This window comes from Trichoplusia ni, chromosome 5 (genome assembly GCF_003590095.1).
Source record: "Trichoplusia ni isolate ovarian cell line Hi5 chromosome 5, tn1, whole genome shotgun sequence".
In the NCBI taxonomy this organism is placed as follows: Eukaryota; Metazoa; Arthropoda; class Insecta; order Lepidoptera; family Noctuidae; genus Trichoplusia; species Trichoplusia ni.
Window position 1 is genome coordinate 7035180 of NC_039482.1, and position 22379 is coordinate 7057558.

General features: G+C 35.9%; 1 protein-coding gene across 3 annotated transcripts in view; it reads right to left on the reverse strand.

Annotated features, from left to right (window-relative positions):
- Positions 1 to 473: 473 nt before the first annotated feature.
- The window catches only part of LOC113494262 (anillin-like), a 54198-nt gene continuing 32292 nt past the window's right edge, over positions 474 to 22379 (reverse strand). For 2 of the 3 annotated variants that reach the window (XM_026872525.1, XM_026872528.1), the window contains exons 8-21: positions 21116 to 21372; positions 16704 to 16953; positions 16154 to 16346; positions 8794 to 8881; positions 7797 to 7943; positions 7158 to 7307; positions 6544 to 6705; positions 5948 to 6038; positions 5534 to 5680; positions 5005 to 5150; positions 4701 to 4781; positions 4281 to 4448; positions 3573 to 3773; positions 474 to 3140 (exon numbers count right to left, since the gene is read on the reverse strand). In XM_026872525.1, the coding sequence (XP_026728326.1) occupies positions 2856 to 3140; positions 3573 to 3773; positions 4281 to 4448; positions 4701 to 4781; positions 5005 to 5150; positions 5534 to 5680; positions 5948 to 6038; positions 6544 to 6705; positions 7158 to 7307; positions 7797 to 7943; positions 8794 to 8881; positions 16154 to 16346; positions 16704 to 16953; positions 21116 to 21372 (2366 nt within the window). In that variant the 3' untranslated portion in view covers positions 474 to 2855. The remainder of the gene's footprint in view (positions 3141 to 3572; positions 3774 to 4280; positions 4449 to 4700; positions 4782 to 5004; positions 5151 to 5533; positions 5681 to 5947; positions 6039 to 6543; positions 6706 to 7157; positions 7308 to 7796; positions 7944 to 8793; positions 8882 to 16153; positions 16347 to 16703; positions 16954 to 21115; positions 21373 to 22379) is intronic. The other variant, XM_026872527.1, reaches the window with a different exon arrangement.

The following is a 22379-nucleotide window of genomic DNA, read 5'->3' on the forward strand; positions in this document are numbered from 1 at the left end:
TATATTGTATATCTATTTCGTCTATATATTAGTAATAATATAATTATCTCTAGTCAATAAAATGCTTGGTAGATAAGTAGTTAGGTATCCAATTGCGAGTTAAAACATGACAATGGTACATCGTGGCGCGATATTATGATAATTGTCTAGTTATAAAATATGAATTACTATTATTAGCAACTTTAATCTCTGTATTGTATTATAAAATAAAGGGGATTGAAATGTATCCGTTTCCTTTTTTTGTTTCACATCCACATAACTTGTAATATCATTAACACCAGAGACTGATCGCAACTCTGAAATATATCGTGATATCCATTCATATATTGAGAGGCATTTGCGTTATACAAAGTAAAACTCTCACTTCAAATAAAATGTTTGGAAAGACACACATTTTTGGAGCAGTTATGACAATTAGAGAGTTGGCCCCAAATCTTTGAAGCTCCAAAGTTTTAAAACATTAAAACACAACGTATACTTAAAATATTTATATTATTGTAATAAATTGATTTTATTTACACATAAAATATAATTACAAACTACACACACAATTATTGCAAAATTCAATCAATTCCAAACATTGGCGTATAAATTCTAAAGGTGTTAATATTTCTATAAAATATTGACAAAGACGGTAAAGTTAATTGAATTAATAATTTTATAGTAGGTACGTGTATTATTATTGAATAAAAAAATATTTCAAATAGCAACTCACAAAACCAGTGAAATCCTTTATAAAACAGTTAAAATCTGTTTTGATCATATTGTCTTTCATGGGGTGTCTTTGATATTTGTTTAACACACACAATTTTCAGTTTTTTGTTAGTACTGAACCATTAAACTAAAGACTACAATTATTTAGTGATGTCTAAAGTAACTACAAAAATATCAAGACAAATTGCAAAAGAAACTTAGTCTAAAATATGGTTAATGTATCTCATGAATGATATCTAAACAGGTTTGTAAAATCCTTCCATTAAATAATTTTAAAGCAATTTATGGCATTCAAATGAAGAATATTTTATTGAGAACTAAACATCTTAAATTAATGTGTTACAAGTTCTAAGAATAACATAAGATATATTTTATTGCATTATTATACAATGCATGCATTTTATCAATTTTGCGGATACAACAATTTAATTTCATTGATTTACTCACCACCTGTTAAAGGTAATACTAGCTATTATGGAAACGAGAAACTACCCTATAATGTGTAGTGTTTTCTATCCACAACTACAATAGCCTTCCTTCGACAGTCGGCAGGTGGTTTCAAGACTTTAAAAGCAGTGGGAGTGAATCAACAGTTAGATATAAATCACAACTCACACCAGTCAAGTAATTCCAGTTATTTACCGTCGAGTAACTATTGGTCCTTCAATGATTGCCAAATTAAAGCTAGGTTTTAGTCAGACTAAAATCTATACACGTTAAAAAAGCCTAAGTTTATAGCTATGTTACAAATTATGAACTAATGTCATGAATATGTTTGTAAAGAATTATCAAAATTCGAGTTTATAGTCAATTTTATGCTAAAAGAGCAACTATTCATACTATCTCTCTTAAGAATGTTCAAGAATCTTTACGTTCAAACTTTCGTCTTGTCAAAGCTAAAACTACACACTGTGTGCAATAAAATGAGGCTATTCTGTTAACCAACAGGCTAAACTAGAATGTAGTCAACGAAGTCGAATTCCAATTATGCACTTAGCATGTTCAGGAAAAAATACTTTTAAATAATTGTTTTAGAACCCAGTGGTTAGCAAGTAACCCCATTTTACGCTTATACGTAAAACATAAAACGTGGTCCCATAAAAGTCACTTATTTATATTGGTCCTGCCAATACAATACTGTTGGAATGAAGGCGGAGTCAAGACGTAGGTACTTGAAATGGATGTGATGAGTGTCGTCATAATTTTGTAGTTTCCAGCTAAAAGCTTGTGATTATAGGAACGCACGCGTGTAAGCGGTGTAAGTCATCTCTTGCGATATGTGAGAGGCAGCACAGGAGATGAAAAAAGGGCAGTCTAGCGTGCACTTTATAGACATTTTAATCGGGAAATCCATGGACTGGGCGTTTACATGTTTTAGGAGGTAACAATCACGCACGCGCTCACTATGGGTATATATTTCTGTGTCTGCAAGAGATTTAATATCAATATAGTTAAAAGATTTAATAAGATTTGTTATAGTGGGTAAGAATCTTTGGAAATGTTTTGTTCCAGTGTAACTTATACTGAGAGAAATTCACATCCAATTCGAGTGCCCACGTACAAACCTTGTCGTATTCGATTACAATCACATCTCACAGCGATCTGTCTTTTACAAGATTACATAAATATCACAAGTTTGTCAATATCAGCTGTTTATCAAGTTTCGTGGCGTGGTTTGGTGTTATCTTTGCCCTGTACGAAATGAGATGATTGTGATTCACAATTTACATAATAAATCTTTTATATCATCATCCCTAAAAATATTATTTTATTCTTGCAATTTCTACATTAGCAGTAGAACTGAAGAGGTTTTTTAGTGTTACAAAGGCAACTTTTTATTTCTTTGGTCATATCGAAATTGTTATTCCTCGATAAAGACGAGAAGTTGCTCACAAGCTAGTATTTAAAATAACGAATAAAATATTACAACTTTGACTTTAGCAGTAAATTTACATTTCGTACAGCGCAAGGACAACATTTAAAAGTCATAAAATGGAGTGAATAGAAAATAATTGCAAAAAGTGTGATTCTCGTGTGTCGCAAGCAAAGTATGCGCAAACCGCTTTTTTAATCCTTGAACACATTATCTAGCCCTGTTAAACGCAACTTAAAACACTAAATTCCTATTCACACCATTTCACCTAATCCTCATCAGTCCCGCAGCAGCGGACATACTCGAGCGCCTTATTGAGCGTGTCTATCCACAGGTCCCGGTCGCGCGGCGTGTCGGCGGCCAGCAGATGCCTGCGCACGAGGCTCCCGTTGGCGCCGCGCACGTACACGAGCGAGCCGCAGTCGGGCACGACGAGCCCGGCCGGGACCATGCTCTCCAGCAGGATGGTGTTGGGCCGCGCGCACAGGTCGCGCGGGGCCTTGCTAGCGCGCTCCGATATCACTGATGATAGGTCGATGTCGCCGATTGGCATCTGGAAAGCAATGGATTCGGGTCTTACGTCTCTTGTGATGTTACACTGAAAGATGCACTAAGAAGTCGTAATTGCCTTTTTTTTTCTTTCTTAAGCTTATTAAGGGTCACTAGTTCAATGATTAAACGTTTCTTAGTTCCGAAGTAAAGAAACATCAGTAGTCACTTTAATTAGGGTTGACGCTATTTCTCTTACTGATCATTAAGGGTTTCATTGTATAAGAATTACTAGTGATATAAATCGAATTACGAAAAATTCATATTTATTACTCTGATTGAAAAAAATAATGACTAGCATACCACAGACATACTACTTTGACATTCTTATTAACCCCATTAACTGGTTTTGTTCGCATAGTGCTAGATTACTTAAAAGTACAGTCAAGTGATTACTGTAAACTTTTTGAAGTAAGTTTATCAGTTTCCAACGGACCTTCCTCTGCACGTCGTCGGGGTACTTCCAGTAGGCGAGCGTGGGCGGCTGCAGGCGGAACCAGCGCCGGTGCCAGGCGCCGAGCCCGCTGACGTCGTCGAAGGCCGTGAGGAAGGCGGCGTGCGGCGCGGGGGCCGACACCTGCACCCGCGCCGAGATGTTCACGCTCACGCTGCCCTCCAGCGGACTGCCGCACGGGACCTAGAGGGAAGGCGTTTCATTATTATTATAAAATACTACTGCGTACATAAGAGAAATATATTTTCTGTTCAAGTGTGTTTGTATATTGGATTTGTGTCAAAGCAACCCTTACCACAAATTTTGTATTGTTTAGTGAGGGAGTCTTAATAAATACATCTGTTTTTCTTCATACGGCAAACAACTAACATGAATAAAGATTTCCTAAGCAAGTTAACATGACATTTATATTTTAAACAATTTGGAAAGAATCAGGTACAATACGACCGTATCATCACTATATTTTTGGAATACCGAACAAAACACTCTCTGAAAAGCGAACAGCCATTTTCTTCATTTTATATTATTGTAGCTCTACAACCATACAATGCGAATTATTATAAAACGTGAGTGTATAATACATTAATTACAAGTTAATGTTCTGAACTTTCCTAAAAAGTATTATTTCTAATTTCAAGATACGAAACGTAAAGGTTGTATTTTAATGTAATTTAAGGCTCGTCACCTCACCTTATTGAGTGTGAAGCTCTTCCTGGTGGCCTGCTGCAGTGCGAATATGCAGTATCCGTGCAGCGAGAACTGCGGGGTCCGCACCGCCAGCGGGCCCGCCGGGGACTGCACGCGCGGGGCCTTCAGCTCCGACACCTTGGACTTCGGGGTCAGCAGCTTGGAGCTCGACTGCGGACCAAACATTCCACATTTACAACAGAGCTTGTCAATAAACAATGCACGTGGTATCTTAGTGTGTGTATCTGGAATTTCGTGATGATACCATTTTTGAATAAGAATAGAAAAATAGTACCAATCTAACCAAGGGGTATCGTGTTGCCCAGGTAACTAGGTTAAGGAGGTCAGATAGGCAGTCGCTCCTTGTAAAACACTGGTACTTAGCTGAATCCGACTAGGACGATTTTAAATAGAAATTCTTACCTTTTTACTAGTTATGTGGTATTTAACTTCGTGTGATAGTACTTCTTTGGAAGCTTGGAGAAGGTACACTTCTACGGTAACCTGAAACATTATAATTTACATAAATACCAAAGACGCAAGAACTTCTGAAGCTAAAAGGACGTCCTTCACATGGTTGAACTACGTGTTATTATGATAAAGCAAGGTTGGGCTACACTTTTTATACCGACATAAAATTATTTTTGATAAAGGTTTAAAGGCAAAAGTGACTACAAAATAAATGCTTTCATCAAATTGCAGTAGTAATAGTAGACTATAATCTTACTTTGAAGTCGCTAGCGAGGCCCAGCATTCGTATATCGTCGGGGAACTGCAGCACTGTGGCGGTGGGCTGTGTCTGCTGCATGCTGGTGGCCAACACGCGGTCGCGACACTTGATCAGGCACACGGCGTGGTGGCCCACTGCGCCGTCTGAGGTGATGGTTATTATTGTAGGTGTATCAGACAACGTATTGATAGTACATTTGTTTAGATACTTAAAAGGCTTTTTAATCAATATTGTTTTTGAATAATTGTGTGTTGTTTGATTATTATTATTTGAAAAGACTCCTTAGTCTGGAAGCCGACTACAACATAGATGGGAAAAGGCTAGCACGGAGGATATTAGAAATACTCCCACCTAGTAATCCTAGGTCACGGGAGAAGTCGGCAACATACAAGTCATATGCACAAGAAAAACAAGAAGGAGTGAATCACATAAATGCTTGTCCTGCATCTTTTACGTCGCGTGTTTTTTGCCTGTTGACCTATACCAGTCAGTTATCCATGCAGCCTATGTGTAAGTGCACACGTACCAGCGTTGAGTTGCCGTATGTAGTCCCGCTTGAGCGGCACGCTGAGCGCCGTGAGATGCAGCGTGGCCATGCCGGCGGTGGCGGCCGGGCCCGCGCCCTCCACCTGCAGCCGCTGCAGCTCGTGCAGGCAGGCCTGGCGCCGGTGCGCTGGGGGGGACAGTACATGTGATGATAACAAATAGCAAACGTGACATAATATTCTCTTGAGAAGAAATGAGACACAAAACGCATTAAGGCAATCAGCTAAGCGCCTGACTCAATTACATAGGCAAATAACTAAATAAAAAAAAAACTTAAATACTGCTCTTTTACTGATGTGTGAATTTTTTTTTTCAATTAGGAGAAACGACTGCGCTAGGGTTTAGTTTATTCAGACTCTGTGTTATTACCTATAACGGCAATAAGGATACTTACTTGCAAGTAACAATAATCTCTCTCCCTCTGCTTGCTCAGTGGAGCCGCTGAACTCGATTGTGGCAGCACACAGGTTCAAAGCTTGGCTAGCCTGAAAGCACGCACACACACAACTTTAATCTATGAATTAGACGAAACAGATTCACTTAGGAATTTCATAATTTAATATGTATTCCGTTCTAAACTGATTTAAAAATAAGAAAAATACATATTTACACTTTACCAGTACACTTTAATACCGCCGTCAAATTCAGCCTGAAGCAAGGTTCGAGAAAACAAATCTCTGAGGAATAATGCTCTGCTCAATAGTGATAGGATACCTACATGAGATAAAAACTGTTTATTTTTTATTTTATTGTACCTACTTCCCCAGAGGGGAAATTTTCAAAAAAAATCTTAAGCTTTGGCTTAGCGGGAGGGAGCGCCAGACTTACTGACTAAAACACTCCTGTTCATGTTATATTAATTAATTTGCCCTTAGTGTAGCAGGGCTACGGTAATCCTTTCGGACAATCCCGCTGCCCCGACACACATCAGCCTTAATGGGCTCAGAGCTCGACAGAGCTTGCCGACTTCTCATTGATATTGTATGTTACCTGTGAGATGATAGTCTGCTGCTTGGCGATCTCGTTCTGCAGCTCCTTGATCCTCTCGCGCACGGTGGTGACGCTGGCGGCGGGCTCGTCGGGCGTGGGCGGCGGCGAGCGCTCCGGGCTGGCGTGACGGACCACGCGCAGCGGCGTCGAGGGGGTTGACGACTGGGCGACGATTCATAGGGTATAATTCATAGGATCAAGACTTATTATAACAAGTTTAGTATATATATTTTTGTAATAGAATTTATGCATGGAAGTAGTCAACTAAAAAGAAGTTACAGCAAGAAAACTTGTTATATTTCACATAATGTCTTGACACTTCTCTCGACTCCTTTATGTTTAAAAATAGATTTACTTGGTGATGGCTTTGAGTCTAGATTTCAATTAGAAAAAAACAAATGAATCTCAGAAAAATATATTTGTGAATGCTTACTGATTTTATTACCAAGAATTTAAATCATTCAATCCCAGAGTTCCGAGTGTCTTGACATCACAAATTAAGCTTAACCACTCCGCTGTCCCGCGTATAGACAGAATAGTCAAACAATATAAATGTTCACATATGACTAACGGGTCGGGGAAATGGATAAGGAAAGAAAATTTGACTAACTTACCGCGTTCTGCATGCGCCTGTAGAAGCTGACGCTGTGGACGAGCTCCGCGCCGCGGTCGTGCTTGCCGGCGGGCGTCACCTGCACCTTCAGCGGCGACTTGAAGGCCGAGCGCTCCTGATACACGAAACTTGTTGAGGACTCCACCGATTGCTGCAGGCGGGGGGTTCTATTGTATAGCTAGCTATTGTGGGTGCTACTACTGGGTTTTGGAGGGCAAGAGTGAGTTTTGCAGTTGGTTCATGAAAATAGTGATTTGTATTGATAAATTTAATGAATTGAGCTATTAGAGACATTTACATCGATCAAATAGCTCTTTTAAATAGCGTGGATATAAGCTAACTTTTGTTTCTTTTTTGTGAGTAGCCGTTAGTTGTCTTTTAGACAGTCATTTTAAGATATTGAGCGATATGCCGCTAGTAGGCGTCGCGGAGTTAATATATTTTTACATATATTATAATGTATAATAATTTTGTAGCACTGTTGAATTGTTGTAGTACATTTCCGTAAGGTAGTTATTTGGCATTACTATTCATTTAATAGCCGTTTATTCGTGGATTGTCCGACTAGTTTTGGTCTTAACCGGAATTCTCTGATCCCTGACCATCATCACTTCAAGACTTTAAGTTACCATCAAATTACCTTGTTAACTTTAGGCGGAGTGGGTCCTTCGACCTGTTCGTTGATGGCCTCGTCCAGTATATCGTCCAGCTCACTGTCGAGACCGCTGCTGTCCGAGTCGCTCTCTCGGACCGCCTTCTTGTAGCTCGTGTTATTTTTCTTTACCACCTGAAAACGATAGGGAAATTAAATCATGTTTTCTGGAAGTAGGATTTCATCACTTTCAAATTCTTTTAGTGAGTCCAGCAAAGTGTGTGTGTTATAAGAGATTGAAGTGATGCACTAAATAAGACTATTGTTGTTGTAGTTGACCTATTGTGAAGTGTGGTGAATAGAACGAATGTTTGGTAGCAGAGAATCACTTACAACAGAAACTAAATAGGATACTTACTAGAGTAACGCACTATAACTATTATCTGGGGGTAAAATAATAATTATCCGCTTTCGTATTCCTGTTATACAAGTATAATTATGTAATATAATGTATTTAATAAACAACTTACTACGGTAAAACGGGGTGAATAGAGTTTCAAGGGGTGAATAGAGAATAGTGTTTTTTAGGGGGTTACATGGATATTTTCTTACATTAAAATGCTTAGACACAGTTACTTTATGAAATACTTGTGAGTTTGCGTATAATCTTTATGTTTTGTCTAGTTAAGCGTCCAAATTTTAATAAAAACTCTGTTTCTATCCACCCCAAAAAACCCTCTATACACCCCGTTTTACGGTACTATTTATTTAGCAAAGTTTCAAAAAAATCGGAATGGTAACCCTAATATCATTGTATCAGTTTACTTTATAATTCCGTTTAGGGCCCTGACCCTACAGGTATTGTGTACGCAAAAACGAAACTTTCACTTCGACTCAACACTTAACTTTAAGGTTCCGAAGATCACGAGTACTAAATCTTAGTAAGATCGTTGCGGTTGCCGATCTACCTTGTGTACTGTGCCCTCTTGCTTACACAATCAATGTAACATAATTGTTAAAATAATGAGAATTTAAATATACTTACATTCATAACTTCACGTCCAAAAGATGTTTCGGCCCAATTGTCAGATTTGTTCATTTTATCATTGACAGATTCTTGTACATCTTCAGAGCTGAAATGTAAAGAACATTTTGTTAAAATCTTGCGAAAGCTCTGCTAACAGACACGATTTGGAGAGGTTTAAAGGCGAATGAGGTTTGAGAGCCTTTAAGAAAGTAACGACAGAATTAGAAATTAAGTTGCGTTTAGAGTGCTGGGATTCGACCAATATTGGATCAGTCTACCTAAGCTTTGTAAGAGAAACACATTGTTATATTCATTTTATTCCTTTACACTGCCGTTAAGACACTTAGTTTTAAGATTCTCAGTCTGTGTTTGGTTTAACACTTGTTTGGGTTAAATGTGCTAGGCACGTATGGTATTCAAATTAAATTAGATCCTACATTACAATAAATTTGCAGTAAAAACCGGCAGCCCTAGCAAGTTATTGCTATACACTTGCGGATACAAATGCTTGATTATAGGAACTGCCCTCAAGAATTGACGTTTCATGTTTACATTTAACTTTAATTAACATTTATTTTATTTGTTTTTCGTACAGAAAGCAAAGTTCTTTATATCTTGCGTAACTAATCCTTCTTGCTGTATTTTTGTTCATCTACAACTCGAAAAGACAATAAGCAATTTTTTGGTTCAATAACGGATATACACGAGAGAGAAATTAATTTCACCCTGCTATTTAATAGGTAAAGAAAATGTCATAGCGACTGTCTATTTTCTTTGCTGCTTATATTAATTTGTTCCTTACAAGATTGTTATACTGATTGGATGAATTAATCTTACTAAAATGACTTACAATACACATTAGCTACTTGATTTGTTTAACTTCTAATCACTACAATAATGGAGATCATTTTCTAATGTTGATAGTTCATACATCGATAATATTGAGGAGGGATGCCCAAAAACTTACTTGTGACTCATCAGAATAATACCCTTGATCTTTATTTTCAGTATTTGTTGTCATAGCTGCATCAGAAATACATCTTACTAATATCTTGAAAGTTTTTACGTTTGGATGTCTGTTACTCTTTCACGCTACCACTAAAACGGATTTAGACGAAACTTAGTACACAGATGGTTTATTACTTGGATTGCCACATAGCATAGGTACATAGTTTTTATGTTCTCGTGGAATCGATTTACGGGCTGGCCCTCGAGTAACAGCTTCTACATCATATGGAAGAATTTCATCTGCCAAACAGGGTTTATAAGATACAGCCCCAACGGACAGACAGCGGTGCCTAGGTAACATCGTCCCGTTTTACCTTCTACGCTCTGAGTCCAACAAACCAGTAATTATATTCGCATTACCCCTTAACGCCTACATAATGGTAGTAATGACTTAATCCCATCTGCAGCCTGTTGACTGTCGAATACGTACTGAATGGACAGGAAGCCATGTGTATTGCAAGCAGATGTTTTATGTATAATTACTGTAAGTACGAACATCTGTTGGCGGTGTATTGCAGTTAGTAATAAGAACTTATAAGGTATTAAGATTAAAATCTTGACTAGGCTGTTGTTCACTTTTTTCAATCGACTTTAAAAAAGAGGTTCCTGATTCATCGGTTTTTTATGTTTATTACCTCAAACTTTGGTCTGGTTGAAGGAATATGAATCTTTTTGCATTTAACGTAGAATATCTAGTCCTATAAACTTCATAAGTTTGGCTCATTTAGGCTAATTTTAGGTATTACTCTTTATTACTTAATAATATCTTAATGGTAAATAGCCTTTAAGAAATTGAAATAAATGATTTGATTATGATTTGAAATTAGTTTCATGATTATTTTTTGGTAAAAAGGTAAAAATGTTATTAGCTTGAGCGCATGTTTTGACGGGATCACCGATTTAAACAATGATAAATTAATTTATTTCCCATGTTCTTCTTTGACATCCACTGTAGAATAAATGCCATTAACATTTTCTTGAACTATTTAGTATAACCTACATTTCCAGGCGCAACAAGTTAATAAGGCTTTGTTGTCTGTCCATTCTTCCGTCCTTCTGTCACTACGCTGTATCTAATGACGAAGCGCGATAATTATAGATAGCTTATTACTGTTAAAACTTCCATAATTATATTTTTCTGTTGCCGTTCTAATAGAATATACTAAAATAAGATTGTGGTCAAAGCCACAGTTGATACAGTCTTAATTTTGATAGGACACTAATTGGTTTCTACAGCCTATTTTTGTACGGTACCTACTCAGTGCCGCAATTCTGACCAGCACTTGACCGGTTATATTATTAATTTCTTTACAAAATTTCGCCTAACAATAAGTTCTACATATAAGTATTATAATGTCATAATAAATCTGTGCTTATAAGAGTTGTAATAACCGGCGATGTCCAATTGTTTCATCAACGTTGTCGTTTACTTTTTTAACCGCGTAAATAGCTACGGGACCTTAGTAAAATTTCTATGAGTCACGACTTTCTGATCGAACAAAACTAACTTCTTTTAAATATTTAATCACGTGTCAACCAATTACCAAGTTTCAGTAGGATTTTTGTCATTGCGCCTTTGACGTTCTGCGCTTTGGTTAATTTGCGATGGTTTGTCATTTTGCGCTTTTGACCTTAAGCTCTTAAACGATGAATTGCATTATCCTCGGCAGATTTGCTAAGTACAAAACTTTTAGGTTACTTCAGTTAACAAAGCAGGCTCATGGATAATACCCACAAAAATAACACAACCAAATCACATACTGAGAATCCAAAACACTGAAAAGGAGATAAACAGCAATAAAGGAATAAAATAGTCAAACTTGTGTTTCAATAGCTTTATTTTAAAAACATTACTAATTAAGTTTATTATTATCACAGACAACATAATTTATAAAATACCTGAAAAGGAGTCTTATAATTATAAGATTAGTCGATATTACATTAAATAATATATATTATTGAAATAATTAATGGCATTAGTATATATTTTAGCCTGTACTTAAACTTCTTAAAGAGAAACTGGCATCGCTTAAGAGCGAGATGGCGTTATACAGATCGCATAGCGGCATCTTGCTCACACAACGGCAACAGACTTCCATTAAGAACATAGTACATGCATAATAGGAGATATGCAAGCAAACACACACAATTGTTTTGTCTCTTTTAACTTAAATCCCGTCTGCCACTACTTTACACCTTAAAGTAACAGAGGTAGCGTGCGACTTTAAAGTGCGCTGTCAAATTCAAAAAGAACAATTGAAATAAGTTGTGTGGAAATATTTGCTTGCACTAGAGTTCATTTTCGCTTGCGCTATGTGATCTTTACGATATAGTATTTTTCTATAAATGCAAACCGGATAGCTAACTATTCATATATTATTATGTACTTTATTTGTACTTAATAAATAAATAATAACGTTGAACATGTGTAGACAGTTAGTATACGTAGTTATAGTCTAGAACCAAAATAGCTTTATCACAAATAACTAACGATGCGATATCTATAAAGGCCAACGCTGAACACTTAGGAAACTTTTATTGCTGACTTTATCGTGTCAAAGTCAAAAAGTACTCGAAATAACTATTGCTAGTTAGCCACAACGCCTATAAACGCATTCATAGAATACTATAAACTGTTACCTATTAATCTAATTCAAATACATATCAAGGCTTAACACTGCAATTGAATTTCAACCTTATGAACATCTAAGTAGGATTTGCTTTTAATCGATATATTAATCTGATTATGCACGTATTGTAATTCTAGGCCATTAGCCAAAATTGTCTAACCTATTATTTGTTAAGTATTTTACCTATATACACTTGATTGGAATAGTTACTTCGGAATATTTTCTGATGCGAACAGTAGTTTTTTAAGTAGTTCTAGATGTAATATTTATCAACTCAATAAAAGAAAATCAGGATTACTGTAATAGGTATACCATTCATTTTGAAATATACATTTACCTAGCTAGGTTTTTACTTTCTAAAGTAAACTATCAACTGCAGCTTATCAAGACGAAGGTAATTAATTAATTACTCTCATAAGTGCAATTTCTAATAGAATCTTAGGAAATACACATCACTGTTACTGGGAGATATGTACGTTATCATACGTAGTATTTTCAAAGCGATAAGGTTGATAATCGCTTGAGTAAATTTGATTGACTTGGTGTTGTTTTATGTTGGAAAGTAATCATTGATACTCCTCAGTTGACAGTTATACTGTTACACTAGCATGGGTCATCAAAATGATTGAAAGCTTACTTAAAGGTTTAAAAAGCAAATTAGTGGTTTCTTCCAAAAAAAAAAACATGAAAATAGAGAAGAAACAGAGCTGTCTCTAAACAAGATTAAAACGAGTAGAAACGAGAGGTTCTTAGTAGATTACCTGTCTTGAAGAACGACTTAGTTTGTAAATTTGCAATAATAGCCTTTCTTTATCTTAGGCTGTCACTAATTTTAGGTATGGGTATTTAAAAAAAGGTAATCAAACTCTGTGTGTCTTGTTTAGGCTGTTAAAGTAAGTTTAGTTATCTATATTGTTGTTTTTCATTCGATTTCAAAACTGCGTTTTTAGACGAAAAGACTCACCATGTTTACCTATTTTAAGTACCTAAACAAAAGTATAGATAATTATAATTCACTGGAAATGTACCACCATTATTATGCATGAATAATAAGTAGTATATACATGTATTAATTGTGCATACAGCATCGATTTAAGTAGATTCACACATAAACTACTATTCTATACACGGAACAAGAATGTAGCAAAACCACTACAATCTACTAGGCAACATACAGTCTTACATTATTTTTAATGATTGTTTTTCTTTATAAATTAGCGTATTAATTTTTCTTACTCTACTAATCAGAGAAATTTTATAACGAGAATCATAAGACTAAGGCAGTGTCAATTTATGTTATTATTAATTTTACGGGGGATTTTTAGTATTAGTCACAATTAGTAAATATAATGAAGACGATTTTTGAACTCCTCATAGTCAATGAAAGATTATAATTATTAGACAAACGGGTCGAAGATTAACTAGAATTATAATTAATATTGAGAGAATGCATTATTTTAGATATTTGTTTATCTGACGACAAGGGACAGTTACACTAAACACAAAATAATTCAATATTTCATTTTAAAATAATTATAAAAGCTCAACATTGTCAATATCATTCAGTACCTTAGATATGTACGCTAGATAACATTTTTTTCGCTACCATACGGGCCACCATGCAAATCGACTTGACCTAATAACGGGGAACATTTGCTGAATACCTAATGAACACTCGTTATACACAGTTAAGTTTATACTTGTATAATAGAACTAACTCTACATTTGTAAGTCGTTTTATTAACGAGACCAAGCAATTTATTGATAGTTACAATGAGACATGTACCTTTTAAATTACCAGTTCGACTTGTCTTAGAGTTTGCCGCGTCAGCTCATGATCAAGGACTCCGGTTGGGTCCGAAACTAGTCGGGCACTCCCGATAAATACGCGAGAATAATCCATTCAATAATGAATCAGTCCACGACAGTTGCTATAAAAACAAAAGACTTAGGCTGCCTTAGATATTAATGGTTTCACTGTACAGTTACTGCCCTATGTGATATTTCACACACGCCTTCTTCAAAAGGTGTGACTACAAATGTCATCGTTGCTCATTTTAAGCTATATGAAAATGTTTAGAAACCGAACTGCTAACAGCATATTGTTTGTACGAGTTTACACCTTAACATAGTATTGTATCCAACTTTTGTAATGCAACTTTGTTGTTAAATATGCAATAACTATAATCAGAACCGCAGTAACGTAATTGTGTATTGTCTCACAAATATTCCCGTTATTCGGTCAGCGTTTATTGAAGTATACACAGAATGTTATTTAAGTTTATGTTGTAGAATAGCGAATATTTAGAAATAACTAGATTTTTTTTCGTATTTGACTTAGTTTGATGTCATTTTGGTCTGCAAAAAATTGGCTAGATATAGGATAAATCGCTTACGATCAAGATTACTTCAGAATGCTCTTATTTTGCAACTTGGATCTTTTGATATCAAAACGGTTAATTCTGTCTAAAATTAAGGAGCACCGTAGGAGGTTTTCAAATTACTCGGCTCTTAAGCGAAGCCGAGTAATTTGACCGATTTTAGCTCATGAATATTCTTTTTACCAAAACACATTGATGATTGATCCTACGATAAATCTTAAGACAAGTACAGTCATTAATGTGCATAACCTTCTGGTAATGGTTTATTACCGGAGGCAGTCAATGTTAAGCCCTAACCTAATTCAATTAAAACAGTTATAAAAACGTCAGTCCAATTATTTTAGGCACGCATTACATTCATGTTAACTACAATTGTAAAATTAATGATAATTGATTCTATATCATTTGCATCTCCGATGATATTGATTTATACTATAAATAATTAATATTTCATGAATATAGTAGCATAGTGTAATATGTCATGTAGTTTTTTTCTTTGAAACAGTAGTTTAGTTTCACGAAGAGAAGCTTTAATTGAAATATAATAATAATATCAACTTTCCTGTTTCTATTCAAAATGTTGGCTTTATTATCTCTTATCGATAGTCACCCGATTTAATAATAACAGGTGATTTGTCACACAATTTCGTCCTAATCGCATTTTAATGTTGCCAACTGTATGCCCGCATGTGTTACTTATGTATTTATGTACAAAAAGCGGATCAATGTCAACTTGATCACGCGTTAGAATCTGGGGCCAAATCTACAACTCTAAGTAATGTCATTGCTGTTGAGTAAGAGGGATAGCACTACAATATGTGAGCGGTATCTCTTTTCAACAACTGATAGGTGGAAGGCCCTTTGCTATGGTTAAAACTGACTTGACAACATTTGTCCCTAGCTTCATGTATAATAAATAGATAATAGGAATATTAATAAATATCTGCCTATGTGTATAATGCACCAACTGCGCAATAAGTTGTCTAGATTGCTTATTAAAAGTACGATTACGTTAGGTTGTTCAGTTAGAACCTTCTCAGTTCACAACCTCAAAGTAAAAAAGCAATTGACGTAAACAATAGTAAGACCTTCATCAAATTCTATGCTTGTTGGTCGATCTTCCAACAAAACACGAATATCAATGTAGATTTACTAAAATCACAAGCGACCACATTCAAAAACCATTATTGAAATGTGGACATCGTTTGTGGATTGTTTATGCCAACCAATCGCACTGCAGCAAAACACTGAGAACAGCGCCATCTATTGATTCAACGATCAATTTACAGCGCCATCTATGTTTCACCAACTCAAATACATAGGAAGAAGAATATACATTCGAGAGTATAGTGTCCACACCTTGATCCACCACAGTCTGAATACTCTTCTTGTGTGTGTGACGTGTCGGTTTCAATATCAGAGAGATGTGGGTATAGACTTGTTGGCTGTTGCAAGACCGCTCCATTGGTTTGTGGGTCCTTCTTACTGTTGTTAACTTTTATCCGTTTCACGTCATCTAATACTGAAAGGACTACTGGCGAGTCTTGAGAGCCTGGAACAAGGTTTTAAAAGTGTGTATTTGGGTTTTAAGATGTGATGAGATGAGCGATGATGATGATGCATTAAACAGTAGTATGGTTTAATTGCGAAACTTTGCATAAACTTACTACACGTATTATAACAGTTTAGTATGAATACATCAAATATTTCTTAGCATGTCCAATAAGGCAGAGCCAGGTTGCAGACTAGCAAAAATAAGAAATTACACTTAATAAAATTTTATAAATCCTCTCCAGCCACGCAACCAAATTGTACAATATTTCTTAGTCAGGCTTAGGCTTGTAAAAATACTTTTCTAACTATGAGCAATCTTAATCCTTATCTATAAGGTAATACAGATTATACTCACTGCGTCTTTTAACTGGCTGTGCACCAATAACTCTATCCTCTTTCTCAGCCTCCTTTTCTTTATCATGGAGAGCTTGTTCGGACCTGGTCTTCTCTTCAAATGTGACTTTAGGGATGTTGGAGATGATCTCCGGCTTCTTGGTGAGGGTCAGGCTGGTGGTGCTGCCCATGAGGGGCGCCTTCTCTGAAGGGTCATGCTCACTGGACTCATCGTCAGAATCGTTCGGGTTTTCTGGTTTTTGTTGTTTCGGCTGAAATTGAGGAATGGTTTTATTAGTTTAATCGTAAATTTACAGCATATAGAAAGAGGTTTGATTGCTAGACAGTGAGTTGTATAGCTAGATTGATTTATTATAAAAATTACACCATACAATATAGTTGTCACTAAGTACCGTTTTGTCGGCTAGTGACATCATGAGTCTCAATTATCTTTATTTCGCTTTACCTAAGATGTTTTTTGTTATTCCGCAAAAGCTAAATTACGTAGTCAATATTAACTAACTGACAGATCTAATACAATGGTATCCATCGAATCAAACGTATAACGATCATACAAAACCATACAGATGGTATTTTTGAGTAAGTAAAAGAACTTTCAAGTAAATTATCACCTAAACCTTGTTTAGGCCTCAATTCCTCGATACACGTAACATCCGATAAATAAGAAACGTGTGGACCTCGTGAACCGGCGTTGTGTAACCGAGGCGCCGTGGGTCGCGGTGTTGAAATAGGGTCTTAGACTCTACTCGCTAATCAACGATTGGAAGCGGTTTATTATAGTCTCGTGAACTTTAAACCGCTCATTATGAGAATACAATTGGCAGGTTTTAGTATGATGACAGATAAAATATCGACTGCGGATAAGTGTGTACACTTGTTATGTATCAAATTTCTTAACTGCTAACATTTACTTAACTCCTGAACATTTTTGTTATACGATTTGATCTTGAGGTAAAAATCTACAGACGATAACCCACACAACAGGCTAAATTTGCGGTATCATAAACCAACTAAAAATTCCCTGATGGTGTCCTTGCCTTTGGCCGGAGCAGCGGTTCGTTTTCTCCGTACTTGAGTTCCATAAAAAACTTCATATTTTATTTCTATGGCCCTTTTATGGACGAATAGAAACGTCAAACGTTGTAACCAACTGCAAGGTAATCATGTTACCATGTACGGTAGTTGAACCTGTGGTTACTGGTAACACAATGCCTTATTGAGATTTTAAAATGATCTAGGTATATCGTTATATCGTTTATGATTTGTAGAGTATCGGTGTGGGTGGATTTGCCACTGTCAACAGAGCACTTGCCTACCGCTAGCTCTTAAACTCATTTTCCAGACGTAGAGCGAGAGATTCATTTGTAGTAGTGAAACTATACAATGAATTACTTACAATAGAGTTCAAGTCACTTTATGCAGATTAACTAAATTAGGGTACAAAGTATGTAATAACGCTTTAGTTCAATTTTGTATATTACTTCAGCTTTGTTTATCCGGTCTGAAGAAATAGGTACAGCAATGCAAGTGGGTCGAACAAAATGCCACCCACATGTGTTTATGGGAAATCTATGTAGGCGGACGTTCGTGCGATATGTGACAGTCGAACGAAGAGAAATTTAAGTTTAGGATTCTTGTATGTCTTTTACACAGTATTGATATAGTTTAAGAGGCAGGGTTATAATTACCGTATAGCTTTTGCTGCAAACTTTCGTTGGTAAATAGTAAAATTATTATTCCTATTTTGTAGAAAGTGGAGTAACAGTGAGGGATGGTGTCATATTGCGATTGTGAGTGCCTTTGACGATTTGTAACATCGAAAACAAAACCGAAACATTTGACACGACTGACAGATCGACAGTCCGTTCTCGGTCTCTAGCCCAGCAATGACACAGTTACAGATAAGTAGTACTATTGTACTTCCTTTAGCAAGGGAAACTTTTGTCCGTCTGAGTTAAACAAATTGCTATTTCATAACTCCTAACCATACACACCACTAAGCAAGCACCATTCATATGTTTCGAATGCTTGTTAAAAACTCCACTTAGTAAGTAAATAGCAATACATTCGTTGGTTCATATTGCACCACATTTCGCAACGAGACCTACTTTTGAATGTAAAGGCTTCATCAACACGCATATAGGATGACGGTACACGGGACGAGAGACTTACGTGTAGCGTACCTACAGTTTTGAACAGTTTTATGATGTAGGAACTATGATGCTAGAAGTGCTTAAACAGGAGTTGGTTTCGTTTAGCTCAATCCGAGTCCCTACCAAAAGATGTTTTCGCGCTTCATGTGTCTTAGTTCCGGAAGCCGATGGTCGGCCAGGAGCCCAGCTTAATATTTCGACAGGTGATAATCTTGGGGTTCATACAGTGCAATACTTTTGAGCTTGTACTGAATGCGTATTTAAATGTCGGTGTACATATATGCTAGTTTATATGAGAAAAAAAGACGAACGTTTCTCTATTATAATTGAAATTCTATATCTTTTGCATATTTAAGAAAATGAAGCAAAGCAATTAAAAGTTAGGCTGTTTGTGCGCTATTTTAATATACGCATAACCCAATCCAAAATTAGTGCAATTTTCCCTAATTCCGTACTTCCTTTCTCACGGCCTAATATATCAAATTACGCACATAATGACTAAATTTGCCATAAAATATCAAGTTTTCTTACTGTACCTACATTTAAGTAGACACAGGTTGGCGACGCTTTGTAATTAGTGTTACCAAACAGCGATTCAGAATAGCTGGCATCCTGTCACTACGCTGGATAAACATAAGATAAATACGGTAATTCTCGTGAAGTCGAAATTATTTTATTTTTAGACTTTATACAGAAGATAAATATACAACTTCTCGAAGGTATACCTAAACTTAGTCAGCTTAGGTTTATCTTAGTCTGCTGAGGAAGGCATATGTCCAGCAGTGGATTTCGATATTCATAATAGATTGATTGAATTGATTGATAGCTTTGACTTTTATTGATTGAGCTTTGACAGCTTTTGATAGACTGATTTTTATTAAGGTCCCAATTTGGTAACAGACTTGACTATACCCCATTTTTTTCCTGGACATGAATTTACATACTTTTATCACAGTTCCGTCTACCATCAACAAGTGCACTGTCGTCTACGTGCGGATGGCAAAAACTATAACATCGGGCAGAAAATAAAAAGGAAATTACTCTTTCATCTCACAAGGAAAAAAAAACTTCATAAAACTATAAAAGACGCCTACAATATTGAATTTCCTTTCCAGTAAGGAAAGCAACAGGAAATAAATAGCTACGGTTTGTTGCTCTCAGACGGGAATAACTCCGGTACTAATGAGCGGGGACTACCGTACTTGGGTTTTGTAGATCAAATATAGAAATATCGAACTAGTTTTTAAGTTAATCTGAATTTGTAGAATATGGAGTTGAGTAGTTTTATAGTTTTAATTAGTCTTTAATGTGAATTACTTTATTCTACTTATGTAATGAATGTAAGGCATCATGATGGTGATTTGCTTTAATCTGTTGTACTAATACCACAGTTTTTAAAAGCTGATCAGTCGTGAATTGGCGTTGTTTTCGAGTTATTTTGGTAAACGATCGATAAAGATCAGACTTAAAAGGATCAGAGGGCTACTAATAAGTCTTTAACTAATATTATTGCAGGTGTATAAGAGTGATGCTGGTATACGCTGTGTATAGCGCTGGTCATCCTTCCACAAACATTACAATGTTATTTTCAGATGTGGTAAACACTATGTTATTTTATGTAAAGATACTAAAATACGCAATTTCGTCTCACCGCAGCACTATAACCAAAAGAAAAGAAAGTGAAACTGCAACTCTTGAAAAGGAGTACCTACACAAACACAAAGGGGTCACTGATACAATTCTACAATTGGCAGCTTTTGTTTGCACATGACCATGTTTGTGCACTTTAACGGGTCTAGACAAGAAAATATCTTCAGTCATACAGAAAAGGAACTGGTATTGTCAATTTTGTAGTTTTCTCGACCATTACTAACAATTGCGTTCGAAAGCTTTCCACGTGCGCGACTGCTTTTGTAGTTACTTACTAAGTTGTATTATAGTGTTGATCTTTGGCAGTGACAAACTCATTACAATTCTATTGTATGTATTCAAATGTGTCGTCCTCATATTTGAGAAAAGTTTAGGCCCAAGGCATAAGTCCACCATAGGACATTTTTCAGCGTATGCAAAAAAAATGGGACCAAAGAAGGCTATTTTACGATTAATAAGAAAGGATCAACAAATCAGTTTATCGAGAAGGAAGTTCTGAAGTAACAAACATAAAAAATACTGACGATTTGAGAACTTTCTCCTTACTGAAGTCGATGGAAAATACCAGTAGATTTGCGAATTATGTACAAAAATAATTAAAAATCCTTACCTTATAATGAAATCTGTTTTGCAGCATCTCCATTTCTTTCTCTCTCTCTTGTTTAAACTTATTAGCGATGGTTGTCTCGCTAATCGTCTGCTCCTTACTAAACAGTGCCGCTAACTTCCCCTTAATCCCCCCTCCAAGGGAGCTCTGGCTAATATTATCGTCAGGGATTTCGTCTTTGGAATTCGTTCTTGAATTTGCTAAAGAACTATTGCTAGTCTTAGTAGGGGTTGTCTTTTGAGCAAGTGTTTTTTTGTCACCTGAAAATAAAAAGTTGATGTGAAAATTTTTGGTTGGCTTTTAAAGTTGACTGCTTGACTGTGGTAATAACTTAATATTGAAAAACTTTTTAAACATTTTTATATTTGTTCAAGTCATGACAAACTATTTAGTACTGGTTGGGGGTGGTCTGTATAACCTTTTTTCTTAAAAGCTGTTCAAATTAGGTTTAAAGTTCCGTTAACTAAATAGTGTGCAACATGAAGTTCGACCAATTTTCATGTTAACCCGAGACACCGGCATAGCGTCGTATAAAAAGGGACAATTCAATATTAAGTATTACCACTGACGGAAAACACATAAAAACCTAAGGTGTGCCAACAATGAATTCGTTTTTACTACGAGTACTCGATAGTATGAGTAGGTACATTGATTGTATTATGGCGTTGAGCAGCAAAAACTTAGATAAATCACGTTTCGATCAATGCTGTGTGACCGGTACTTGTTGAGCTAACGAGGATATTATTAATGCGTATTATCATAGTGTTGTGTTTATGGCGTTTTTGACTGTTGGAAGTCGTATAATATGGGATATTTTAGCGTTTTAATTTAATTATTAAAGCGATCGTTTACGCTTGATTGACATATCCTTATATATATACAATTCGTCCTTATGTATTTCTGGGTCACAAGCACGTAATAAAAGTTATTTTCTTTCTTTCTTCTTTCTTATCCTTTTTGTAAGAGTAGTGTAAGTAATGAAGACTTGTGTTTTCAAATTTCACTTTTCTATAATATTGTTGGGAATCCAACTTTAAAATAAGGTTGAATATTCTCTATTTAAACTTATTTAAGGGTAGGTTAACACGAAAGTTTCAACAGTCGCCGACAGACAGAGCTCGAGAGTGTAATAGAATGGAGTAATCTCACAAAAAATATTTAAAAAAGAATCTAAACAAAACTGAAATTTCTCTCCACAATCGTTACAGCAGACTAACGATATCTACAGCTATCAATTCGATTCGCATTACATGCTACAGTAAAACAG